General features: G+C 37.0%; 1 protein-coding gene across 6 annotated transcripts in view; it reads left to right on the forward strand.

Moving 5' to 3' along the window:
• Nucleotides 1-22,871, forward strand: part of KIF14 (kinesin family member 14) — a 53,313-nt gene that overhangs the window by 25,462 nt on the left and 4,980 nt on the right. For 5 of the 6 annotated variants that reach the window (XM_037495741.2, XM_037495745.2, XM_037495742.2 and 2 more), the window contains exons 17-27: nucleotides 951-1,098; nucleotides 1,592-1,744; nucleotides 3,190-3,316; nucleotides 5,319-5,412; nucleotides 5,753-5,882; nucleotides 10,758-10,858; nucleotides 14,971-15,065; nucleotides 16,511-16,735; nucleotides 16,928-17,112; nucleotides 21,108-21,263; nucleotides 21,800-21,922. In XM_037495741.2, the coding sequence (XP_037351638.1) occupies nucleotides 951-1,098; nucleotides 1,592-1,744; nucleotides 3,190-3,316; nucleotides 5,319-5,412; nucleotides 5,753-5,882; nucleotides 10,758-10,858; nucleotides 14,971-15,065; nucleotides 16,511-16,735; nucleotides 16,928-17,112; nucleotides 21,108-21,263; nucleotides 21,800-21,922 (1,537 nt within the window). Of the gene's footprint in view, nucleotides 1-950; nucleotides 1,099-1,591; nucleotides 1,745-3,189; nucleotides 3,317-5,318; nucleotides 5,413-5,752; nucleotides 5,883-10,757; nucleotides 10,859-14,970; nucleotides 15,066-16,510; nucleotides 16,736-16,927; nucleotides 17,113-19,776; nucleotides 19,936-21,107; nucleotides 21,264-21,799; nucleotides 21,923-22,871 lie in introns of those variants that run through there. The other variant, XR_008549813.1, reaches the window with a different exon arrangement.

A 22,871-nucleotide genomic window follows, 5' to 3' on the forward strand; every position in this document is an offset into this window, starting at 1 on the left:
ACTGAAACTATACCCACTAATTTGTAACTTCCTGGTCTTGTCTGTCCCCAGCCCTGGTACCCACCAGCCCTCTTTTGTCATTTCAATTCTATTTTTAGTAAAACTGGGAATGGAAATTTCTGTACAGTGCAATTGCTAAAGCATTGATTTTCTTGAGAAAAAAGAAATTTTTAGCTTCCTATAATTATTGCATATTGAAATGTTTTGACTTCACAAAACATCAAATTATTTGTAGATGGTTGAAAATACATGGTACAGTCTCTGCTTTATCAACTTTCATATCATGTGCTTTTTGAGCCACTACAGTATTTTCATAATCTATGACCTGAACATGAATTGAAAGGCATCCACATATAAAATAATTATAACTTATTTTGTGTAGTATTTACTGCAGTAGTCACAAAAACATTTTTTTTTAATTTTTTTTAACATTTATTTATTTATTTATGCAAGCACTGGGTAGAGTCAGAAGAGCGGGAGGGTGAGAGAATTCACCAGAGCCAGAGTGGGGAACAGAACAGGCAGACTGACAAAATACACTGCTGAGGGGAGCAGTGGGTGTGGCAGGAGAGGTTTGTCGCGCCATGTGGGACCCTTGCCGGCGGCTGGGGATCGAACCGGCACTGCAGAGGCTGCTGGCAACTTCGCAGCCCAGTGCTCAACCGCTGCGCCACCAGGGGAGGACCCACAGTAACATTTTTATTTAACTTATTTTTCTTAAGCATTAGAAAAATATGTTTACTTAAATATCTGTAATAGTAACAAGTTAGAAATTAACAGATTTTCATTCTTTTATATTCTAAAGCTAATAAAACTTAAGAAAGAAAACTATTGACAAGTTTTGAGGTTTAAAGTTTTGTTTAATGGAAAACATTTTAATATGATTAAGTATTATGGTATGGAGAGAATTCATAACAGTGTATCCTGTAAATGTTTTTTCTACTTCTTAGACTTGAAGCAGAAATAAAAGAGGCCCAGTTGAAAGCAAAAGAAGAAATGATGCAAGGAATCCAAATTGCAAAAGAAATGGCTCAGCAAGAGCTTTCTTCTCAAAAAGCTGCATATGAAAGCAAAATAAAAGCCCTTGAAGCAGAATTGGTAAAAGACAGAATTGTTTTTTTCTTTCTCTGCTAGTGCACCCCAAGTGATATGTTGACTGCAAACTGATTTTATCTCTGGAAGGGATCTGAAGGAGTATCCAAGATTAAAGAGTCAGAGCCTCAGTGAGCTGTAGCTTTCTTTAAGTTTACTTTAGGAGGCAGACTGGGAGTAGACAAAAGGCTGCTGCAAGAAGAAAAGTAGGTGAACTTCTGTCTTCTGCCACTTGAGCCAGGACTCTGTCCATGGGTTTCTGGCCATCTTACCTTCCCAGAACCCATTTTAGAGGAGAGTGCTCTGAGAGGCTTGACCAGTGATGCTTATTTTTAGGTGGATTACTGAAGTTGATGAGGTGGAAAAGCTATAGTGAATCTTTTCTACTAGTCAATTTTCTGTGCCTTGATTAAAGAAAGGGATTTGGTACATTTTTGGTATTATTTTTGAAAAACTACTTTATACTTTTGCTCTAATTATTTTTTATTGTTTTTTAAAGAAAGAAGAGTCTCAGAGGAAGAAAGTGCAAGAGATAAATAACCAAAAGGCTAATCACAAAATCGAGGAGTTAGAAATGACAAAACAACGGCTTGAACAGGAAATATATGTCAACAAAAAGCGATTAGAAATGGAGGCTTTGGCAACCAAACAGGTAATTGTGTTTGGCCAATTTACTCTGTTCTGAGGAAAAGCTGGATTTTTCAAAAAGAATTTATGATGCCTTGACGGGAAATGGCCAGGTCTAGGTCTCCAGATGAGAAGGGCTCTTCTTGCCTGGAAGCTTATGTCCTGGTACTGCTCGCATCTGCTTGTATGTCCCACAGATAATTTGAAACTGACAGCTATTCTTTCCAGCTAGATCTGTTCCAGTCTTCTTTTTATTTATCAAGTACTATTTTGTGATAAGTCATGTCAAATAATGTAAGGAAGTGAAAAAGGCACATACAAGAAAGACATACCTTTTATACTGGGCCACCTCTTGATGACAGAAGAAAGCATTATCTGCCCACAGAAAGTGCAGCAAACAGACTGCTTAGCTAAGTAACTGCTAGGAGAACTCAACAGTGGGACACCCGTTACCTTTGTCTTATGAGCTCAGGCATTGAGAACAGAAGCATCTTTTGTGGCCTGACTCATTAAGCAAGTTCACAAGACTGAAGTATAAAACTGGCATGTTGGTATATTAATATTTGTATATGCCTTTCTGCCAACCTTTCTGACCAATCTTTCTATGTTGGTGTTTCTTAAAATGTGCTACCTAGCACCATCAAAATTACCTGATAGAAAAACAGATTCTTAGGTATGTAGATTCCTGAAATACTGAAACAGAAAACATTCTTCTGGCCAGGTGTAGGGCCCAGAATCTTGTTTTAATCAGTCCTGCAGGGGATTCTGCTGAGCACTAGTTTGAGAACCACTGTTTTAATCTCTGCTTTGGTCGCTTATATCTTAAAATTTTACTCTCAAAAGGCAATTTTATTTCTTTTTCTCCAATTTTCTTTTCTTTTTTTATTTCTTTTTTCTCCATGCTGTGCATGGGGGTGGAAAAATGCAAATAATTGCAAGGTATTGATACTGTAACATGGTGATAATACATATAGAAGCCTGCTCTAGGGCACAATGGCTAGTGGGCCACCTGAGAGTTTTAGGAGAAAAACATAGACCTGAAACAATTATTATTAGTGGGTTATTACGAGGCTTATTTGTGTCAAATGAGGTATTTTGGTGGCCTTTAAATTAAATTATTTAGTCAACAAATGTTCCTGAATGTGGGCTTTTTTTTTTTTTTTTTTTTTTTGAGCAGTTTTTCCCTTTTTCTTTTGTAAAGATTTTCATGCTTCCTCTCAGTGGAAAGAAAAGGATTAATCTGCCATCATAAACTCTTAATGACTTTGTTGTTGGGGAAGCCATAAAGATATTTTATAATCATTTCTTAAAAGCCCTTAATGCATAATAAAACATGTTAAACATGTACAGTTAAAAATACATGTACTGCAAAATGAGACAATTGTAGTGTGTTATCATTATCAGTTTTGTTTTATAACTTCTCTCTTTACATACTTCATGTTTGGGTCTATATGAATGAATATCAATTAGGCTTTAGAAGACCACAGCATTCGCCATGCAAGAATTCTGGAAGCTTTAGAGACTGAGAAACAAAAAATTGCCAAGGAAGTACAAATTCTACAGCAAAATCAGAATAATAGGGATAAAACTTTTGCAAGTGAGTATATGATGATTTAGCAGGAATTTTCTAAAGTTATGTATGTTATTTCATCTAATTACCAAACTGTTAAAGTTTGTTGCCTTAGTGTTTACCATATTTCATTCTAGATGAAATACCATATTTCATTCTATTTCATTTTGACTTTTTTGGAGCTACAGAAATTTGTATGAATGATTGTTTTTAGAATATTAAGTTTGTAGAATATTTAGTTATATAAACAAATAATAAAAATCTCTAAATACTATTTTACTGTGTAACAGCTTTTAAAAATATCTTATTCTGATCCTAAATTCTTATGTGATAACTAGGTTGTGCTTAATCATTGGGTACTACATTTTCCTACTCACTTGGACATGGTTTTTTGTATTTCTGCATGTCTATGTAGAACAGAGCATGTTTTTGTTTGTTTTTTAAAAAGATTTATTTATTTATTTATACAAGAACCGGAGTACAGGCCAGATGCATAGAAGGGTGAGAGAATTCACCGGAGACAGAGATGGGAACAGAACAGGCAGACTGACGAAATACACTGCTGAGGGGAGCATCGGGTGCGACAGGAGAGGTCTGCCACACCATGTGGGACCCTCGCCGGCTGGCTGAGATCGAACCAGCGCTGCAGAGGCTGCGGACAGCTTCACAGCTCTGCTCTCAACCGCCTGCACCACCAGGGGAGGCCCCACAGCATGTTTTTAATGTCAACATTTTTTCGTTATGGAAAATTTCAAACAAACTATAAATGTAGCCAAATTACTACAAATAAATCCTGATGTACTTATCATCTAACGTCAGTCATCAATCAGTATATGTTCAGTCTTATTTCAGTTATGCTGGATCCCACCTGGACTATTTTGAAGCTCATAGTCTCAGATATCATATTTGCAAAATATTCCAGGTATTTTATATTTGATCTGTAAATACTTCTTTAAACTAGACAAGAACTCCTTTCTCTGTTATGCTTTTAATCCTGACCATATCACCATACCTAAATCATTAATAATTTCTTATATTCATTTAATATCTAGTTCATATTAAAATTGCCTGAATTATTTTGAAGAAAATTTATTTCCTTTTCTTTTCTTATCATGCAAGTTAGAACTTCCAGTAGTAATTTAACAGGAATGGTGGGAACAAACATCCTTGCCATCTTCCCAGTCTCGGGAGGAAAGCATTCAGATTTTCCCATAAAATGATTTTTGGCAGCAGTTCCTCACATTGAGGATGTTTGCTCATTTTTCTAAAATTCTTAAATCCTGAATTAATGCTGAATTTTTTCAAATGCCTTCTGCATTAGTGATATGCTATTTTTTTTCTCCTTCAGTCTGTTAATGGATTACATTGATCAATTTTAAAAATTAGGAAAAGAGTAGGAAAAAAGATAATTGTTAAAGATATTTGATAGAAAAGCATTGTTTTTGGCATTTGCTCTCCTGTAAAAACTTTATTCTCTTGAGATCAGTCTCAGTTTGCTCCCATTCCCCTGTAGGAGAATGACCTCATTTTATATGAAGAATATTTTATTTCACCAAAGGGGGTCAAAGCATAGTTAGGAAGTTCACTCAAATATGACCCTTACCTTTTGCAATAGCTAGTTAAAACTATTCATTTAAAATTAATCCTGGGCCTCCCTAATGGCGCAGGTGGTTGAGCACAGAGCTGTGAAGCTGTCTGCAGCCTCTGCAGTGCTGGTTTGATCCCTGCTGGCCTCGGAGCAACCCACATGGCAAGGCAGACCTCTCCTGCCTCGACCATTGCTCCCCTCAGCAGTTATTTCGTCAGTCTCCCTGTTCTGTTCCCTGCTCTGTCTCTAGTGAATCCTCTCACCCTCCCGCACATCTGGCCTGTATCCCGGTTCTTGTATAAATAAAATAAATCTTTAAAAAAATAAAATAAAATTAATCCTTTCTTTCCCCAGAAGTTGTTCTGTCTAGTGATATATGTTAGTGTTTTTATATATATATATATATATATATATATTCTGAATCTTTGTGCTTTCTTTTAGTTCAGCCAAACTGGAGTTCCATGAAACTCTCAATGATGATTCAGGAAGCCAATGCCATCAGCAACAAATTTAAAAAATATTATGTTTTCAGCAGGTGAGTGTTAATAATACAGATTGTAGAGTAATTTTGTTTTAAACTAGTTAACCTTCACATAGATTAATTTTTTAAATTTAGTTTCTCTAAAGACATGGTATTCTACTTTCTTGCCTATCTACGAAAGAGCAGGTATCAGACTCCCCAGTGACACCCTTAACACTTTTATGTAAGTTAGTTTTGTATAGTATATACTGGACATGAATATTACTATTATAAAAACACTTAACCATGGAAAGATTTAATTATGAAATCTAATTCTGAAATCTAATTCAGAAAACTTTGTATGAATAGGTATGTATGTTTCAGAATAACTGTTTCTCTTTCATTTTTCTGTCAGACATGATTTATCAGAGAAAGGAAGTTCTGGCCTATCTATTCGGGTTCGTAACCTACAACTAGGAATCTCAACTTTCTGGAGTTTCGAAAAGTTTGAATCTAAGCTAGCAGCAATGAAAGAACTTTACGAGGTTTGGAATATTATTAAAATCTCTACACACTTTTTAAAAGTTACTTAACTGAGTAAGTTACATTAACTTCTCTTAACTGAGAAGTTAAGAAAATTTGGCAAATGAAAGACTATATTACCCAAACTAACCTACATTAATAACTGTGTATATTTACTTCTGCAGATAAAGCAATTTTATTGGCTTATTTTAATATAGTTAAAACTGTAACCTGGAAGTTTAGTACTGAATTTATTCAGTTATAATTGTGTTTTTAAAAGTTTCCATTCAAGCTTCAAGGAAGACGACATTTGATAGACATAAAGCAGTTTGCATCATGTGAAATTTTTTCTATACCTTAAAAAGATGCGTTTTTATGTGTTTTTTTTTTTATTGCTATGTTTTTGGGTGTTTTCAATTATTTGCTGTTTTTAATAATGTCAACTAACAATATCTGTGCACATAATAAATTTTAATCTTATTTTCTAATGGAACCAAAAATAATGAAGTTTTATTGTGCTTTGCCTGCTGACAAATTATTTGCCAAAAATAATGCTGTTTATTAATGTTATCAGTTTGTTTTAATTTTATTTTAAAACTAGTGAATCTGAAAACTTGATTCTTTTTTAAAGTACTTGTTTTCTATCCTTTGAAGAGTCTGGCAAGTGATTGTTAACTTTTTTGAGGGCTTTATTTTGTTGCACAAACATTTTAAATTTTGCGTATTTGAATCTATTACTCTGGAGATCTTACTGGAACATTGCCCAATTCTCTGCATTAAAAAAGAAAATTTTAAGTATTTACATCTTTAGTCAAACAGGATTTATTATGGTGTTTTGTGAGAGAGGTGAATGTAAAGTAAATTTTTCTCCATATTATTGTCCCTAAATTAGTAAATAGTTGCAGCTTGTATTAATTATTGCTACTGTTTGTCAAAATACCACCTTTAAATATTGTTACTCTATATGAAATCATATCCTGTACTAATTAGATAATATGTAGATATGTAAAAACTTACAGGATGCTGCCACATTAGTATAAATGCTTGAATTCTTAAGTGGAAAAATGAAAATAAATAGTTAGCTTAGGAAAATAAACAAAGGAAAGCAATAATAATAATTAAAAATAAAAATAATAATGAATTAGAGATTAATAAACCCAACCTCTGATTCTTTGAAATGATGAATATGTGATTTTAGGATTGAGAAATGGCATTAAATAGAGATAACACAAAAGCTTTTTAATCTTATGTTAGATATAAAATTTTATGCTACTAAATTTGAAAATTTTCTAGGAAGTAAACTTTCTGTAGAAAGAGATAAATTATGAAATTTGACTTAAAAGATGAATAACCATTCAAAAATTGAAAAGTTTATCAATGAAATAGTCTCAAAAAAAAATTAGAAAAAATAAGGTGCTGTTCCCAGTCGTTTTTTTATGGGTAAACTCTTTTAAACCTCCGAAGAGTAGATAATTCTTTCCCCATTTAAACTATTCTAGAACAGGACCTTCCTGGTGGCACAAGGGGTTAAGTTGCAGCACTATGAAACTATCCACAGGTACTGCAGCATGAGTTTGATCCCTGGCCAGGGAGCTATCCATATGGCACAGCAGACCTCTCCTGGCTCGCCCAATGCTCCCCTCAGCGGTGTGTTTCGGTCAATCTGCCTGTTCTCTTTCCCACTCTGTCTCTGGTGAATACTTTCACCCCCTACACCTCTGGCCTGTACTCCAGTTTGTATGCATAAATAAATAAATCTTTTTTTTTTTAAAAAAATCTATTTCTGGAGCATAGCAAAAAATATTGTCAGTTCTTTTTATTATTATTATTTTAATTTTATATATTTTTATATCATTTTTCATTTTTGGACAATGTATGCATTTTCATCTTGGTTATAGTCCCCATACAATTCCCACCCCCCCCTTCTTTTGATTGTACTCCCTTTCCCCCTTCCCCCCCATAGTGTATCTCTGGTTTGTAGTTGCTTGTTGATTTTGATTTTTACTTTATTATAGTTAGTCTTTTTCCTGGTCCCTTATTTAGGTTTTCTAAATTCCTGCTATGAGTGAGACCATCTGTTATTTTTCTTTTTCTTTCTGGCTTATTTCTCTGAGCCTGATCCCGTCCAGCTCCATCCATGTTGCTGCAAATTGCATGAGTATATGTTTTTTGATTGCTGAATAATATTCCATTGTGTATATGTACCACGTCTTCTTGATCCAGTCATCTATTTGGGCATTTGGATTGTTTCCATAGCTTAGCTATTGTAAATAGTGCTGCTATAAACATAGGGGTGCTGGTGCCCTTTTGAATTAATGTTTCTGTGTCCTTTGGGTAAATACCTAGGAGTGGAATTGCTGGATCATATGGAAACTCCATCTTTAGCAGGTTGAGGAATTTCCACACAGCTTTCCATAGTGGTTGGACCAGTTTGCACTCCCACCAGCAGTGCAGGAGAGTTCCTTTTTCTCCACATCCTCACAACATTTGTTGTTGCTAGTTTTTTTTAATATGTGCCATTCTCACTGGTGTCAAATAGTATCTCATTGTAGTTTTGATTTGCATTTCCCTGATTACAAGTGGTGTTGAACATTTTTTCATATGCCTGTTGGCCATTTGCATTTCCTCTTCAGAGAAGTTTCTTTTTAGCTCTTCTGCCCATTTTTCTTTTTTTTAAGATTTATCCATTTATGCATACAAGAGCTGGGGTACAGGCCAGAGATGCAGGGGATGAGAGGATTCACCTGAGACAGGGTAGGCAACAGAACAGGAAGACTGAGTGAAATACATTGCTGAGAGGAGCAGCAGGTGAGACAGGAGAGGTCTGCTGTGCTGTGTGGGTTGCTCCCTGGCCAGCTGGGGAATCGAACTTGTGCTTCAGAGGCTTCGGATTGCTTCATAGTGTGGTGCTTAACCCCTTGCGCCACCAGGGAGGCCCACTTCTGCCCATTTTTTTGACTGGATTATTTACTTTGTTTTTGTTGAGCCTCATCAACTCTTTGTTAATTTTTGTGATCAGTCCTTTATCATTAGTGTTGTGTGCACAAACACACAAACCAATGGAACCGAATAGAAAATCCAGAAATAAACCCACAGATTTATGGTCAACTAATCATTAACAAAAGAGCGAAGACTATGCAATGGAGCAAAGAAAGTTTGTGCAATAAATGGTGCTGGGAAAACTGGGTTACTACATGCAAAAGAATGAAGCTTGACTACTACCTCACACCATGCACAAAAAACAACTCAAAATGGATTAAAGAACTGTACATAAGACCTGAAACCATAAAATATGTAGAAGGAAATAGAGGCAAAACACTACATGACATGCACATCAAAGACATCTTTACAGACACATCACCCAAAGCAGTGATAGTGAAGGCAAAGATAAACAGCTGGGACTACATCAAATTAAAGAGCTTCTGTACAGCAAAAGAGACAGCAATCAAAACAAAGAGACACCCCACTGATTGGGAGAAAATTTTTGCACACAATACGAATAATAAAGGACTGATTTTTTTTTTTAAAGATTTATTTATACAAGAACTGGGGTACAGGCCAGAGCGCGGGAGGGTGAGAAAATCCACCAGAGAGAGAGTGGGGAGCAGAACAGGCAAATGGACCAAAAACTTTGCTGAGGGGAGCAGTGGGCGAGACAGGAGAGGTCTTGCCATGTGGGTATCTCCCTACCCATCTGGGAATTGAACCCGAAGCTGCTGACAGTTTCACAGTGCTGTGCTCAACCCGCCATGCCACTGGGGAGGCCCATGTCAGTTCTCTTTTGGTGCTGAAATAACTGATGTAACACAAAACAAACTCACAAAGACTGAAAAGATTACTCAAGAGAATTGTAAACCAATCTTAATATGAACAGAACTATAAAAACCATGAATGAAATATTAGTAAATCAAACCCAAAATATGAAGACTACTTTAAAGGTTAATTCCAAGAATGTAGGGTGTGTTCATAACAGAAAATCCAAAAAGATTGAAAGGAATCAGACCAAAACACTGACAGTGCTTATCTCTAAACGATGAGTGTGTAGTGTCTTATATTTTATTCTTTGTGTTTATTTGTATTTATCATTCCCAAACTTCTACAATGAATGTGAATTAGTTATATAATTAGAACTGCAAAAATATTGGTGAGTTACCCTTATTATCACCTTCCTACTTTCAACTCTTCATTGCACTGTTCTTTGATTATTTTTCCATATAAGTATTCTATTTCTCTACATAGTATTTTGTAGAAATTTAATTGGCTTTGCTTTAAATATTTAAATTAAAATATAGGTGATTATCATGATCAATATATTCAACCAGGAAGTGATTGATTCTTAATATTGTCATTATTTTTTATGTCTCTCCAGAAGGTTTTATTCTTTTTTCTTTACTATGTTTCCTAAATACCCACTTTATTACTTCTGAATTATTTAATGATTTCTGTTGCTTTTATTGGTAGATCTCTTTTAATATAACTCCTAGCATCATGTGATTGATTTCTTATTTTATTAGGGATGTGATTATTTCATATAACCTAGAGTTCATTTTATGTTTCAAATGTAGCATAGTAAGCATATTTCTTAGTTGCTAAGCATTTTTTTAAATAAATTTTATTTTTATATTCCCCATACAATTGCAAACCCCTTATTTGACCCCAACCCCTCCCCTCCCCACCCCCCACCCCCCATAGAGTGTCTCTGGTTCATAGTTTTTTGTTGATTTTGATTTTCACTTTCTTATAGTTATTCATTTTCCTGGTCCCTTATTTAAGTTTTCTAGATTCCTGCTATGAGTGAGACCATCCGGTATTTTTCTTTTTCTTTCTGGCTTATTTTGCTGGTTGCTAAGCATTTTTAATCCATAGTTAATAGCAATTGTATATTTTGTTTTTCTTAGAGTAATAATAGTAGTAAGAGTGAAGATGTCTTTTGTGATCCTGAAGATGAATGGGAACCTGACATTACAAATACTCCAATTTCTTCATTTTCTAGAAGGAGGTAAAGACATATTAGTTATTGGTTTTCTTGTTCTGGGTATACATATATATCATTTCCTTATTTTAAAAGAACTGTCCATTGTCATGATGGATATGTCTATGAAGGGAACCCAGTAATATAAGAGAAATAGTATGTTAGTGATCAAATTACAGCACTTAGAGCATTAAATTGTTTGTCAGTCAGTTAGAATAGGAACAAATACTGTTTAGTGTTTCACCATTTAAGTCTTAAGAGAAACTTAGAGGAGCATAAATCTAATTTCCTATAAACACGAACAGTGTTTATAACTTTTAAATTACCCTTTCTCAAGAACTTGGCATAGTCTATGATATTTTATTGTAAGTTATAGAATTTTAAATGCAGTCAAGTTAGTATGAGCACCACAGAAGGATAAATCATGATGACAGAGAACTTCTATATATGACAAATGTTGCTTATTAACTACAAACATAAAAGGCTTTCACAGTGAATAGATGCTTTTCAAGGAAATACTAGTCCTGCTTAGACCTCTGATGCTTCGATTATAGAAAGGCAAAATGGCATAACAGAAAGGCCTTAGTCTTGGAAACAATTTAGCTTCTCAGTTTGGTTTTTAAACAAATACTTCTTTTTAAATAAATATTTATTAGTTGGGTTCTTAAACAAGACTACTGTCTGCCATGTCCTGAGAATACAAAGATGAATAAAAATAACTCCCTGTCCTCAAGGACCAGGAACTGAGGAAACTAGAGGCAGCTGATAAAGACCTGAATTAAGGTCAGGTCGAAGGACGGGGGAGCAGAGTCGGGCTTTATATGTAATCAAGAGGCAGAATCAGCAGGACTAGGCTGCTAGTGGTAGGGTTGTGGGTGATGAAAGATGAAGGATGAATCCTGGTTTTCATTTGGACAACTGACTGGAGGAAAGTGGAGGGTAAGATGAATTTAATTTGAACATGATGGGTTTGAGGTTCTCAGGGGACATCCAGATATAGTACTTTGATGGAGGATTTTGGGAAACTTCAGGACATGATGGTCCATGCCATTCATGCAACAGAAGTGTTATCATTATCCAGAACATTTATGAGTGCTTGCTAGGCATTATCTCATTTAGTACTTACCACAAAATGTGAAGCTGGTGCTGTAGGTACCCCCATTTTACAGATGAAGAAACTGAGGATTTAAAGAGGTTAAGTAACTTGTACAAAGTCACAAAACTGATAAGGGAAGAGTGGCATTCAAATCTAGGTTTGAGTGACTGCATAGTCCCTGATATTTTTGATTGCTAAACCATAGGCCTCTCTGTGGCATGTGAAAGGATGGTAACTTTTTCTGGTGAAATAGTTTATTTTAAACACCGTCGCCTTTGACTGCAGCTCAGAATCCTTTTGGGTTTCCAAACCTTTTTGGGCCTCTCTTATTTTTGACTATTCTTATTTTAAACTCATTTATAAAATCTCTGAGAAATGAGACAATTTTATGGTGACACTTTCCTATTACTTCTGCATTAATTGCTGTATGCTAACTGTTATGCTGCAGAAGGAAATAGCCAACGCATAACGATCTGGACATTTATGTTAAGTGTGTGCACATAGTAGCTGTGTACTTCAAGCTGAGAGAAATACAGAGCATGTTCTTTAAACAGATTCTGAGTTCCTTGCATATAGGGAGCATCTTCACAGCCCCTATAATGTAGTATAATAAAAAACAGTCACTAGCTCACATCAGAGTCCTGGGTTCTCATCTGTGCTCCTTGTGACCATGGGCAGGAACATTACATCTTTAGACTTAAGATTTCTCATCTGTAAAATGGACGCAGTAGTATAGACCACTCTACCAAACTTATCATTAATGTGAGTGAGATCACAGAAAAGGCAGCTGCTTCTGCTGCTACTTCGATGACCACTATGAGCCTGATGAAAATGATGTTGCATGTTTGTGATATGGATTAGAAATAAACTATATCAAGTCCCTACTATAGCGACTGGATGTTCAGTAAATGACAACTCTTGTTTTTATTAGAAGTTTAATATATTAATATATATTGACAATAATATATACTGACTAAAATTAAGAGGATATATATAATTTCTGAACTAACACCAATAAACAGATAATGATATCTTCAGATGTTTGTCTTGAGAACTGCAAAATAGAGTTGGACTCTGGCACTACAATGTAGCGCTACATATGGCCCAAGTGTGGAACTAGATGGAGTGCTTGGATGCTTAAACCAACCTAGAGCAATACAAGCCTCCCAAAATTCAAACCGGAACTACGGATTCATCAGAGAGTGATTTATAAATCTCTTTGGATTTGAGAATGAATGGTTGCTTCTTCTTTTTTATTATAAACAAATATAAACTTTATGTACTTAGAATTATGGAATACAATATGAGCATTTGTAATAAATTGAACATTCAAAATTTAGCCTCATAAAAGTTGAGTATCTACATCTTATTTCTCATTAACTTTTAGGGGAATGATGAATCAACAGAAATTCAATCAAGTCTTCTCAATATTTTCTAAATTTTGAAATTAGGTGTTTTCATTTGGCAGAGATGTTTTTGAGAACTTCTATAATTGAAAGTATAATTTTTTTCGGAAAATGAATTGCTCTTGGTCAGAGACCTTGTATATGAAGTTTCAGCCTTGTGAGAATGTTTATGACAGAATTGCAAACTCTATGAATGGCTGCAGGTAACGGAAACACTGACAGATCCTTAATTATGGAACTGCTAGTGGGCAATGATCTGCCACCGTTGTTCTGCAATAAAATAGACTAGTATGGCTGCCTGTAAATTTCAATATGTACTGTTGACAGTTAAAAGTAAAATTTCTCCCAAAGTTAAGTAAAAATTCTTTGAAAGGAATGTGGCAAGTTTCTCCTTTATTTGAGTTTAAACATTGTTTATCTAGAATAGGGTGGAAAGACTAAGTTTTCCTAGTTTAGACTTATTGTGACAATGTACCCTGTCCTTTTACTACAATTATAAAAAACTTGTCACCTACGAGAACTGATATTTTCTCTCCCTATTATCAGTCATATTTCTGTGTTTTTCTTGTAGGAATTCCTGGAGAAATTTGGACTATTACAGATAGAATGCTTTCTTTTAACCATCCTTTCAGCAAATGGTTTTCTGTAAATAGCCAGCAGGAATAGACTGTTCTGTTAGGAAAAGAATCCCTTGGATTTTGCTCTAGGTCACAGCTCAAGAAGTTTACAGGGTCTTGAGTTGGAGTTATAGAAAATTGATAGATGAATGACAGTTGGGAACTGGCTGCTGGTTTCCACAGAAGCAGTTATGGAGAAAATAACAGCCATACAGCCAATCACACTCAAGGCAGAGGTTTGACTATGTCAGTGGGCTGAAGAAAAAGCAAAAGAGTGATTGAAGAGAGAATTTCCTACACATGTGCTCTGCTACACTTTACAGGGATTATGCTTTTCACACTATAGAAATATTTACTTAGATGCTTATTTACCTAGATCCTTTCCCTGTTCAAAATCCCTTCCAGGGTGAAATCCAAGCTTCCTTTATTGGCAACCACTTTCAGCCTCCAGCTGGTCCTGGCACCTCTGCCTCAGACCTTACCTCTCGTTCCTGTCCTGGCCTGGGCTCCTTTTGAGCCTGCTTAGGGTCTTTGCTTGCAGTGCTTTTTTTCTTCCTGGGGCACCCCGCTTCCTCCCCATTCACCTGACTCCTCCTGTTCTGCAGGGCCACTTCCCCTGGAAGCCCTCTGCCGCCTTGGGCCAGGCCAAGTTCTTCACCTGAGTCACCACAGTGCTCCATGTGCTCTTAACACTTATCACTTTATCGTAATTATTTGCTTAATTTCTTGCCTTACTTTTGGACCTTAAGTTCGGTGAGTTCAGGAACCACGTTTGCTGCAGCATCCAGAGCCTACAGATAGTCACCCTCATGAGTACTTACTCACTCTGTGCTTAGAACAATACCTGTAAATTGTAAATTTCTTGCTCAATGAGCCACATGAACTTAATCAACTCTTGATAAAAATGTTTCCTTGAAACATGCATGCCATATCTATTTTCCCTAGTAAATTGAAAATGTTCTCAGTGATATTGCTTAATATAGCATATAACTACTCATCTTATGGATTTACCTTTTTTAGGAGCAGGAGTTTGATGAAAAATAGAAGAGTTTCTGGTTGTTTACATGACATACAAGTCCACCCAATTCAAAATTTGCATTCTTCTCATTCATCAGGTAATTTTTCATCAAATTTCTTGTTACTGAGAAAAGCATCAAGTGCTGTCCCTACCACCACCTGGTTTCATGTTCTTGTGCAAACCATTTTATTTCTACAAGCTTCCATTTTCTTTGTTAAATGAGGGGAATGGACTGGGTAGCCACTTCCAGTTCTAAAATTTTGACTGCCATTTATTTCAAACACTTTTAATAGAGAGGCTAATACAAATATGGAAGACATGAGAATGTGTCCAAAAATGGATTTTAGAATATTATTTTCTTATTAAGTAAAAAAAGCAAAGTGGAAAAGTTTATATATATCCTGGAGAACAGGAGGAGTCAGGCGAATGGGGAGGAAGCAGGGTGCCCCGGGAAGAAAGAAAAGTTGATTAATATCCTCTCATTTCTGTAAAGGAGAGAAGAAAAGAAGATACAGACATGGATGTTTATAAAAGAATATTTCTGAAGAAACTAGCCCATCAGTTGTAGGAACATTCCCATTTGTGAGAGTGTTGGTACGGAAAGAAAGAGCCAGAAAACTAATCTTGTATATTGAGAGTCGTCATACTCCTATGTCAGCATTCTAGGATAAAGTTATTTCCAGAGGTTCTAAACAAGTTCTTTGAAGCTTTCCCACTTACTTCTGGTTTGGATAGTGCTTAGAAAATTATGCTGAGTCTGTCTTCCAGAGATGATATATTAACTATAAACAGTCATTGATTTTATCCTATTTTGATCATGGTCTATCCAGAGAAGGAACTGCTCTAGAGATACTGAGACATTTCTTCTATCATTGCTTGCTTTTCCAGTTTGTGAATGTATTAAACTTATTTATATGATGATATTGATATTTACTATATATTAATTTCTGTATCTGCCATTATTTTTACCAATTCACATTTCCTTAGGTGTTACCAAAAAGTAAGTAAATAAGGAGTTTAAGATTAAGGCAGTGATTACATAGGATTTTTTTGTTTTATTTTGTTTTTAATTTTATTTATGTGTTTTTACATCTTTGTTCATTTTTGTACAATGTTCGATTTCTCCTCTCAGGTTTGTCCCCATGAAATTCCCACCACCAAGACACCTGTGAACCATCACCACATACTCTTGTGCTCTTCCCTCCTGTTTTGAGCTCTCTCTCTCTTCCTCGCTGAGTGTCTCCCATTCATACTTTGCCTGCAGTTTTGTCATTTTTTTTCACATGGAGTATTTGGATTCTCTGTCATCTGTATTGCAGTTGAGCAGCTACTGACCCATGATTGATGCCGCTGAGAGGTTAATTGATTCCTTTATGGAATAGATTTGCCTTTGGCATATAGGCATCAGGATGTCTTAAACTAAGGGTAGATTACTTCTAATTTATAGAACAACGATTGCATAATATGCTTACATTTATATATTTGTTTGAAAGTATTATGCCTGAAAATTAAGACTTAAATGGCTATTTTCTATCCATGTAGGTTTAACGGAGAAATCAAGCACCATTTCCTCAAATTCAGCAGAATCATTTCTTCCTGGAATTTGCAAAGAATTGATTTGTTCATCATTAGACTTTCTTGGACAGAGTTATGATGAAGAAAGAACCACAGCAGACAGCCTGATTAGTAATTTTCTTAAAATTTATAATGGGCTATTTTGCATTAACAAAGCTTATGAAGAGCAAGATGAGGAAAGTCAAGAGAACTGTAAGCAACCTCACTGCTTTTATTAACTCATGTGGATGATGATTTTTTGCACATTGCTTTTTGTTTTGAATGACTACTTGTCCCATGTGACATGCATTTTCTGACCAGGTTAACATGTTTTAATGGTAATCAAGCATGAGTTCTTTGTTTTGGAGATTATTTCTTCCAATAATTTTCCTTCTTCTTTCAAAGTGCTCTCATCTGATCGAGCAACCCAGTCGCTTATTCTCCAGGTCACATGTGCTTTTGGGCACCTTACGGTGCTACTCAAGCACTGGCTGAGTGACATCCCACCTGCAAGCAGCACAGCGAGACTCGAAGATGAATTAAGACAGGAAGTGACAAAACTAGGAAGCTACTTACAGTTATTTTTGCAGGTGAGTTGGTTTGCTGGTTCTCATTTGCAGAATTCGTCTGTTCACAAAACATTTATTGATTTTCTACTGCCTGCATCTTCCCCAAAATCAGATATGTAGGATTTTCATAATTGATTTCTGTTTTGAAATTCAGAGACTAAGGCTTGAGATAATTGATTAACTGAACCAAGACCTTCTATAGCTTTCTATGTGCCAGCTATTACAAATATTATCTCATTCGGCCTCCCTAGTGGTGCAAGTGATTGAGACATAACCTATGAGGCTGTCCTGCAGTCACTGCAGCATGAGTTTGATCCCCTGCCAGGGAGCCACCACATGGTGCAGCAGACTTCTTCTGACTCGCCCACTGCTCCCCTCAGCAGTGTATTTCCAATCAATCTGCCTGTTCTGTTCCCCAGTCTGTCTCTGGTGAATCCTCTCACCCCTCACACCTCTGGCCTGTACCCTAGTTCTTGTATGAATAAATAAATAAATCTTTTTTTAAAAAAAAACAAATATTATCTCATTTAAATTTCATCACAACCCCAGAAGTGGGTACTGTTAGCATCACCAGTTGACGGGCGAGGAATTGGAGGCACAGGGAGGATATCCAGTGTTGCGTAAGTGGTAGAGTTGGGATTGAACCCAGGTGGTCTTGGGCCCAGAGTTCATGCCATGCTGACCGGGGGGAGGGTTGCTGGGAAGACAGGCAGTGTTTATGGTTATGGACTGGGTTTCAACTTGTGCTGACTTACTTAGAGACAAGCAAAGTTTGTTTTCTTTTTTCCTGTTAGCCTATGTCAGGTAAGATTAGGCTTGGCTATGAGGAAGAAGCAAGATAAAAGCATATTTTCTGTCACATAAGATCTGGTGTCTGCTCCACAAAGTCCTTGGGATTCGTGCTCCTCCCAGGGCATCCGTCTGCTCTGCCTGAAGCATGAGCCTTCACAGTCCTCCACAGGCCTCCACTGTGGGGAGCTTCACAGTCCTCCACGGTGGGGAGCTTCACAGTCCTCCACGGTGGGGAGCTTGTCTGAGCTCAGTGCAGGATGGAGGATATGACAACGAAGTAAATGGCCTTCTTTTTTTTTTTTTTTAAAGATTTCTTTATTTATGCATATATAAATATGGGGTACAGGCTGGGGTACAGGCCAGAGGTACGGGGGTGAGAGGATTCACCAGAGACAGAGTGGGGAACAGAACAGGCAGGCTGACCAAAGTACACTGCTGAGGGGAACAGTGGGCAAGACAGGAGAGGTCTGCTGTGCCATATGGGTTACTCCCCAGCCGGCCAGGGATCGAACTCATGCTGCAGAGGCTGCAGATTGCTTCATAATGTGATGCTTAACCCCTTGCGCCACCAGGGAGACCCAAATGTGCCTTCTTTTAAGGGAAGTTTCTGCAAACTGCTTTATGACATTTTCATTTATGTGTCTTTGGCCAGTACTTCATCATATAACCACATCTAGCCACAAGTATGACTAGGAAATGTATTTTTTATTCTGCGCAGCCATGTGCCAAGCGAAAATCAAGAATTCTGTTACTATAGAAGAAATGGGGAATTGTTGTTGGAAAATATCAAGTTGTTTGCCATGTTGGCTGACTCCTCTGTTAAGACTTCCTTGAATCTATGAGGGAACAGTTATGAAAATGCCAAGAGGGATAGGTTTTACTTTTACAAATGGATACTTAGACTGCTGAACAAATGTTCTAGAATATTTGGCCAAATCTGTGTTTATAGTGTCCACTAAGAGAAATCCCATATTATTTTATTGAGTAGAAGTTTAGTTGTATCCGATGCTTCCTGAGCGAGCTATTTTCTTTCTGGGATTTGGATATTTAGCTCTTTTTGACTAATCTAGTCAAATTGAAATCAGATGTTTATTTTTACATGTCTATTACTCCCCTCTGGGAGGTCTTTCTGGTTTCCCTAAGACTTGTGCAGGCGTGTCTCCTGTTTCTTCTCTGATAACCCTGCACCTGACCCATTATGCCTCTTAATACACCATGTTACCTACAGACCTCTCCACCTCTATGGACAGTAAGTACTGGCCCAAGTGGAGGGAATGTAGGTATCTTACAGGGACTCATGGTATGATAGCTGCTCAGTTAGCTACTTGTTATTGAATAAATTGAGTTCACTTTGGATGATGCTTCTCTTCAGATACTGATAGTGAGGGTATTGAATGACTATATGACAGAGGTGGACTGTACACATGTGTGGATGAAGTAATAGATGAAGGAGACACTGATAACAAAGAGCCATGGGATTGAAGGGAGGGAAATGGAAAGGAAATGGCCAGAGAGCGCAGGTAGGGAACCAAAATCTGGCAATCTGACTTTGGCTCCAGCCTAGAAAAGGAAGCTCCTATGAAGGGTGGTCTGTGGTAGAAACGAGAGTGAGATACACTTGAGTGGCTGTCAGATTTTAGTATGGGAACAATTGAAAGCCCAAAACCCACACTATTGGCTTTTGAAAATCGAGTATCTGACCTCTGCTAAATTAGTTATATGCCCTTAGACAAATCGCTTAACCATTGGAGTCTCTTGTTTTCTTACCTGGGAAATTTAAATAGCCAGGCGTGGCCGACAGGGTTGCTGTGAAGATCAGATGACCTGATATTCTAAGAAAGCACGTGTTAGAGTAACTACCATGTAGTTTCTTTACTGCATTTCATTCTTTAGGAAGGACACTTTGAACTGAGAGGTTACTGCCTTTGCTGGATGGGACATGTTTTATAGAAGATATCAAGGATGGAGAGAACAGGTGACTTGGAGGGCAAGTCAGACCGAGCTTGCATGAAGCTGGCAAAACTGGATTTAGTGCCTACATTTTCTGCTTAAGTATGTTTTAAGAATCCTTACTTGGTGGCAATACAGTTAGCATATTGCAGAAAGCAGGCCAAGAGAGGTATTCTGGAGTCACTATAGTGGGCAGGTAGTGGAGAAAAGCTCAGGATACCTCCTCTTAGGCATGCGTCCTCTGGTGCAACCTTTGTTTAAAGGGATTTGCCACTTCTCTCCCCTCTCCCCTTCCTTCCTCTCTCCTTTTCTTTCTCCTGTGATAAAAGACTATGTCTTTAAGAGTGCAGAAAGCTGAGTGACACATTGCAGCCTTCAACAAGCAGAGCTCAACTCAGTTTTAGCTTCTATCCCATAACTCCTTTTTAACCAAAGTTCAGCTTCATCAAGGCCTAAGCCTCTCTGGGCTAAGCAAGATCTCATTCCCCTCGCCCAAACACAGGTGGGGTGTCCTGTTGCTGAAAAGGATGCTGCCTCCTTCAGAGCAGTCCTCTTTCTGGTCCAGGGTACTTGCTTTTGGACTTAACCCAGGCAGCCCTGCGCCAGCTTCTAAAAATGCACTGTGCTCGATCACCAGTCATGTTTTCCTATTTTTGTTTTGGTATAAAGTCATTGCCTTCATTTATAAAACTGTTATAAATTTCTACCATATAAAATATTAAAAAGGAAAACATTTCCGATGTTTATATCATTTCTTGAGCTACAATGTGAGGAAAGTGTATTTCTGTTTATGAAGGGAAGGGACTGAAGGGTGAGGCAGCATGTTTATATTCTGGAGCCTTCCTGAAGGTGTGAAGTTGTGATGTTTTTATAAGTCAATGTTAAGTAATTGTTTTTAAATACTTAATAAAATAATCCTTTTCCTCTAGACGAGAAAGTAAAACATACCTTTATTAACCCTTTGTCAGGTGTCTGTTGAACAGGAAAAGTTGAAAGGTAAAAGAGTCACCAAGTTGTCCCTCTCTTGGCATTCCCGTGTCCATTCTGCCTACTTGCCTGTTGGCGTATAAGGTCTTGGAGGGTAGAGACTCTCCCTCAGTTATGTCCTCGCCATTTGTAGCTATAAAATTGCACATTCTCTTGTTCCGACGGAGACTTACGAGGCTTAGTCACTATGACAATGAATGTGAAATGGGTTTTCTTTCAATAACTTTTCTTGTCCTTTCTTCACCTTCCTTCACAACCTCATGTACTGGTCCATTTTTATGTTATAGGGATGCTGTTCTGAGATACCATCAATGGTAAAGGAGGCTCAAATGAAAGTTATCCAGATTGTACGACAAGCTGTGAGATGCGTGGGGCAGCTGGCAGCCCTTACAGGGAGCAGGCTGTGTGTTCCGGGGAGCAGTGACAGTGGCGCTGGTGTCCAGGTAATTTAACAACATGAGTTTTGAAAGATTCTGCTAAGAGTATCACTATTTTTAAAAAGCTCAGTCTTTTCATAGTTTATAAATAAGATTTAAAACTGTTTGCTCTAAATATGTAAAATGTGCTGGATAATTTTGGAATCTTCATTTTGGAATTTTGGTTCGACCACAGCTGCCTACTAAGGAAGCCTTTGCTCGGCCAATGAACACGGGAAGAACTGTGTAATCATAGAAAATCAATTCACGGCTGTAATTCACGCCATTGAAAACATGGTATCAGAATGTTATTCTGTTTTCGCAACACAGTTTCTGCTTAAGCTCACAGACATTCTCTACCACATGTTACATGTGTAATGCTAAATAACAGATTTGCCAATTTTCTTTCCTTGTAGACTTAGTTCTTATTCCAGCTTTTGTTGAATTTAATAAGCTTGAGATGTATTATAGTCCTAAAATAAGCAGAAGACATAACTTAATTATTTGATCTTTTTTAATATAAAATCTAATTCTACAACTTAATGCTTAAAAACATTTTCTAGGAGGATTTTGTGGATGCTATTTATGATGGTGTAGGCTTAGGAATGAAGATTCTATTAGATTCTGGAATAAGAAAAGCCAAAGAACTTCAGCATGAACTTTTAAAGCAGTCTACCCAAAATGAGGTAAGAGAAATAAAAGGGTGTTCTACATAGCACCATGCAAACTACAAAGCTGATTTTGAACAGTAGTTTAACTTGAAAGAATTAGATATTTATAACATTTATATTTTAATTTATGTTGAATTTTTCTTATTGAAAAGACTGATACTGTGTTATGGTGATTTTACTCTTGACTTGTTAAAATGTCTGTCATAGTTAATACTTTGCTAGACCCTGTCCCAGCCATCATCAGTGAGAATTCAGTCTGGATAAACTGCTAGGCAGAGTGGAGAGTGGCAGTGACATCTAGTGTTCACTGTTTGTCTTTTTCTACCTTATCTTTGTTTAGGTCTGTACTGATCCACTTCAGAAGGGAAATGACCATTTATTGATCTAATATCTTGAAATTAGTATTTTGCCAGGGACATTCACATAAGTTATTTTTCTTAGTGTATACAACCAGTGAAGATATAGAACCAGTGACAATTTGAGTGATTAGGCCTAAGTCAGAGCCTCCTCTCCATCTCTTCCAGCTAATTAACACTAAAGGCCAAAATCAATGCAGTCTTAGAGGTGGTGCAGGAGGACAGGCTGGGTTTTGACATTGGAAGATGAGCATTGACATCTGTCACTTTCCAGCAATCACGGAACGAGTTACTGAGAGCGCTGAGCCTGTTTCTTCATCTGTCACATGTACTAATACCTGTGTTACAGGTTGTCAGCTACTTGTTTCTTAAATAAGTAATCTCCTGGTAAGACTTACTCGGTGCTTTCCACAAGGCAATAGTAAGCCTCCTGCAAAGAAGCAATTGCTCTCATGCCGGGAGTTTCACGAGCTGCAGCCCCAGCTCTGACGCCCAGAACCAGGATTTTATATTCTACCTGCCTGACTCCAGAACTCAGTGTATTCTGTAAATAAGATCACAAATCATTGTTCATGCAATGAACAGCAAACTTTGTAGAAATTAGTAGT

Source organism: Talpa occidentalis, unplaced genomic scaffold (assembly GCF_014898055.3).
Source record: "Talpa occidentalis isolate TD23 unplaced genomic scaffold, MPIMG_talOcc4v2.1 talOcc4.8, whole genome shotgun sequence".
Lineage (NCBI taxonomy): Eukaryota > Metazoa > Chordata > Mammalia > Eulipotyphla > Talpidae > Talpa > Talpa occidentalis.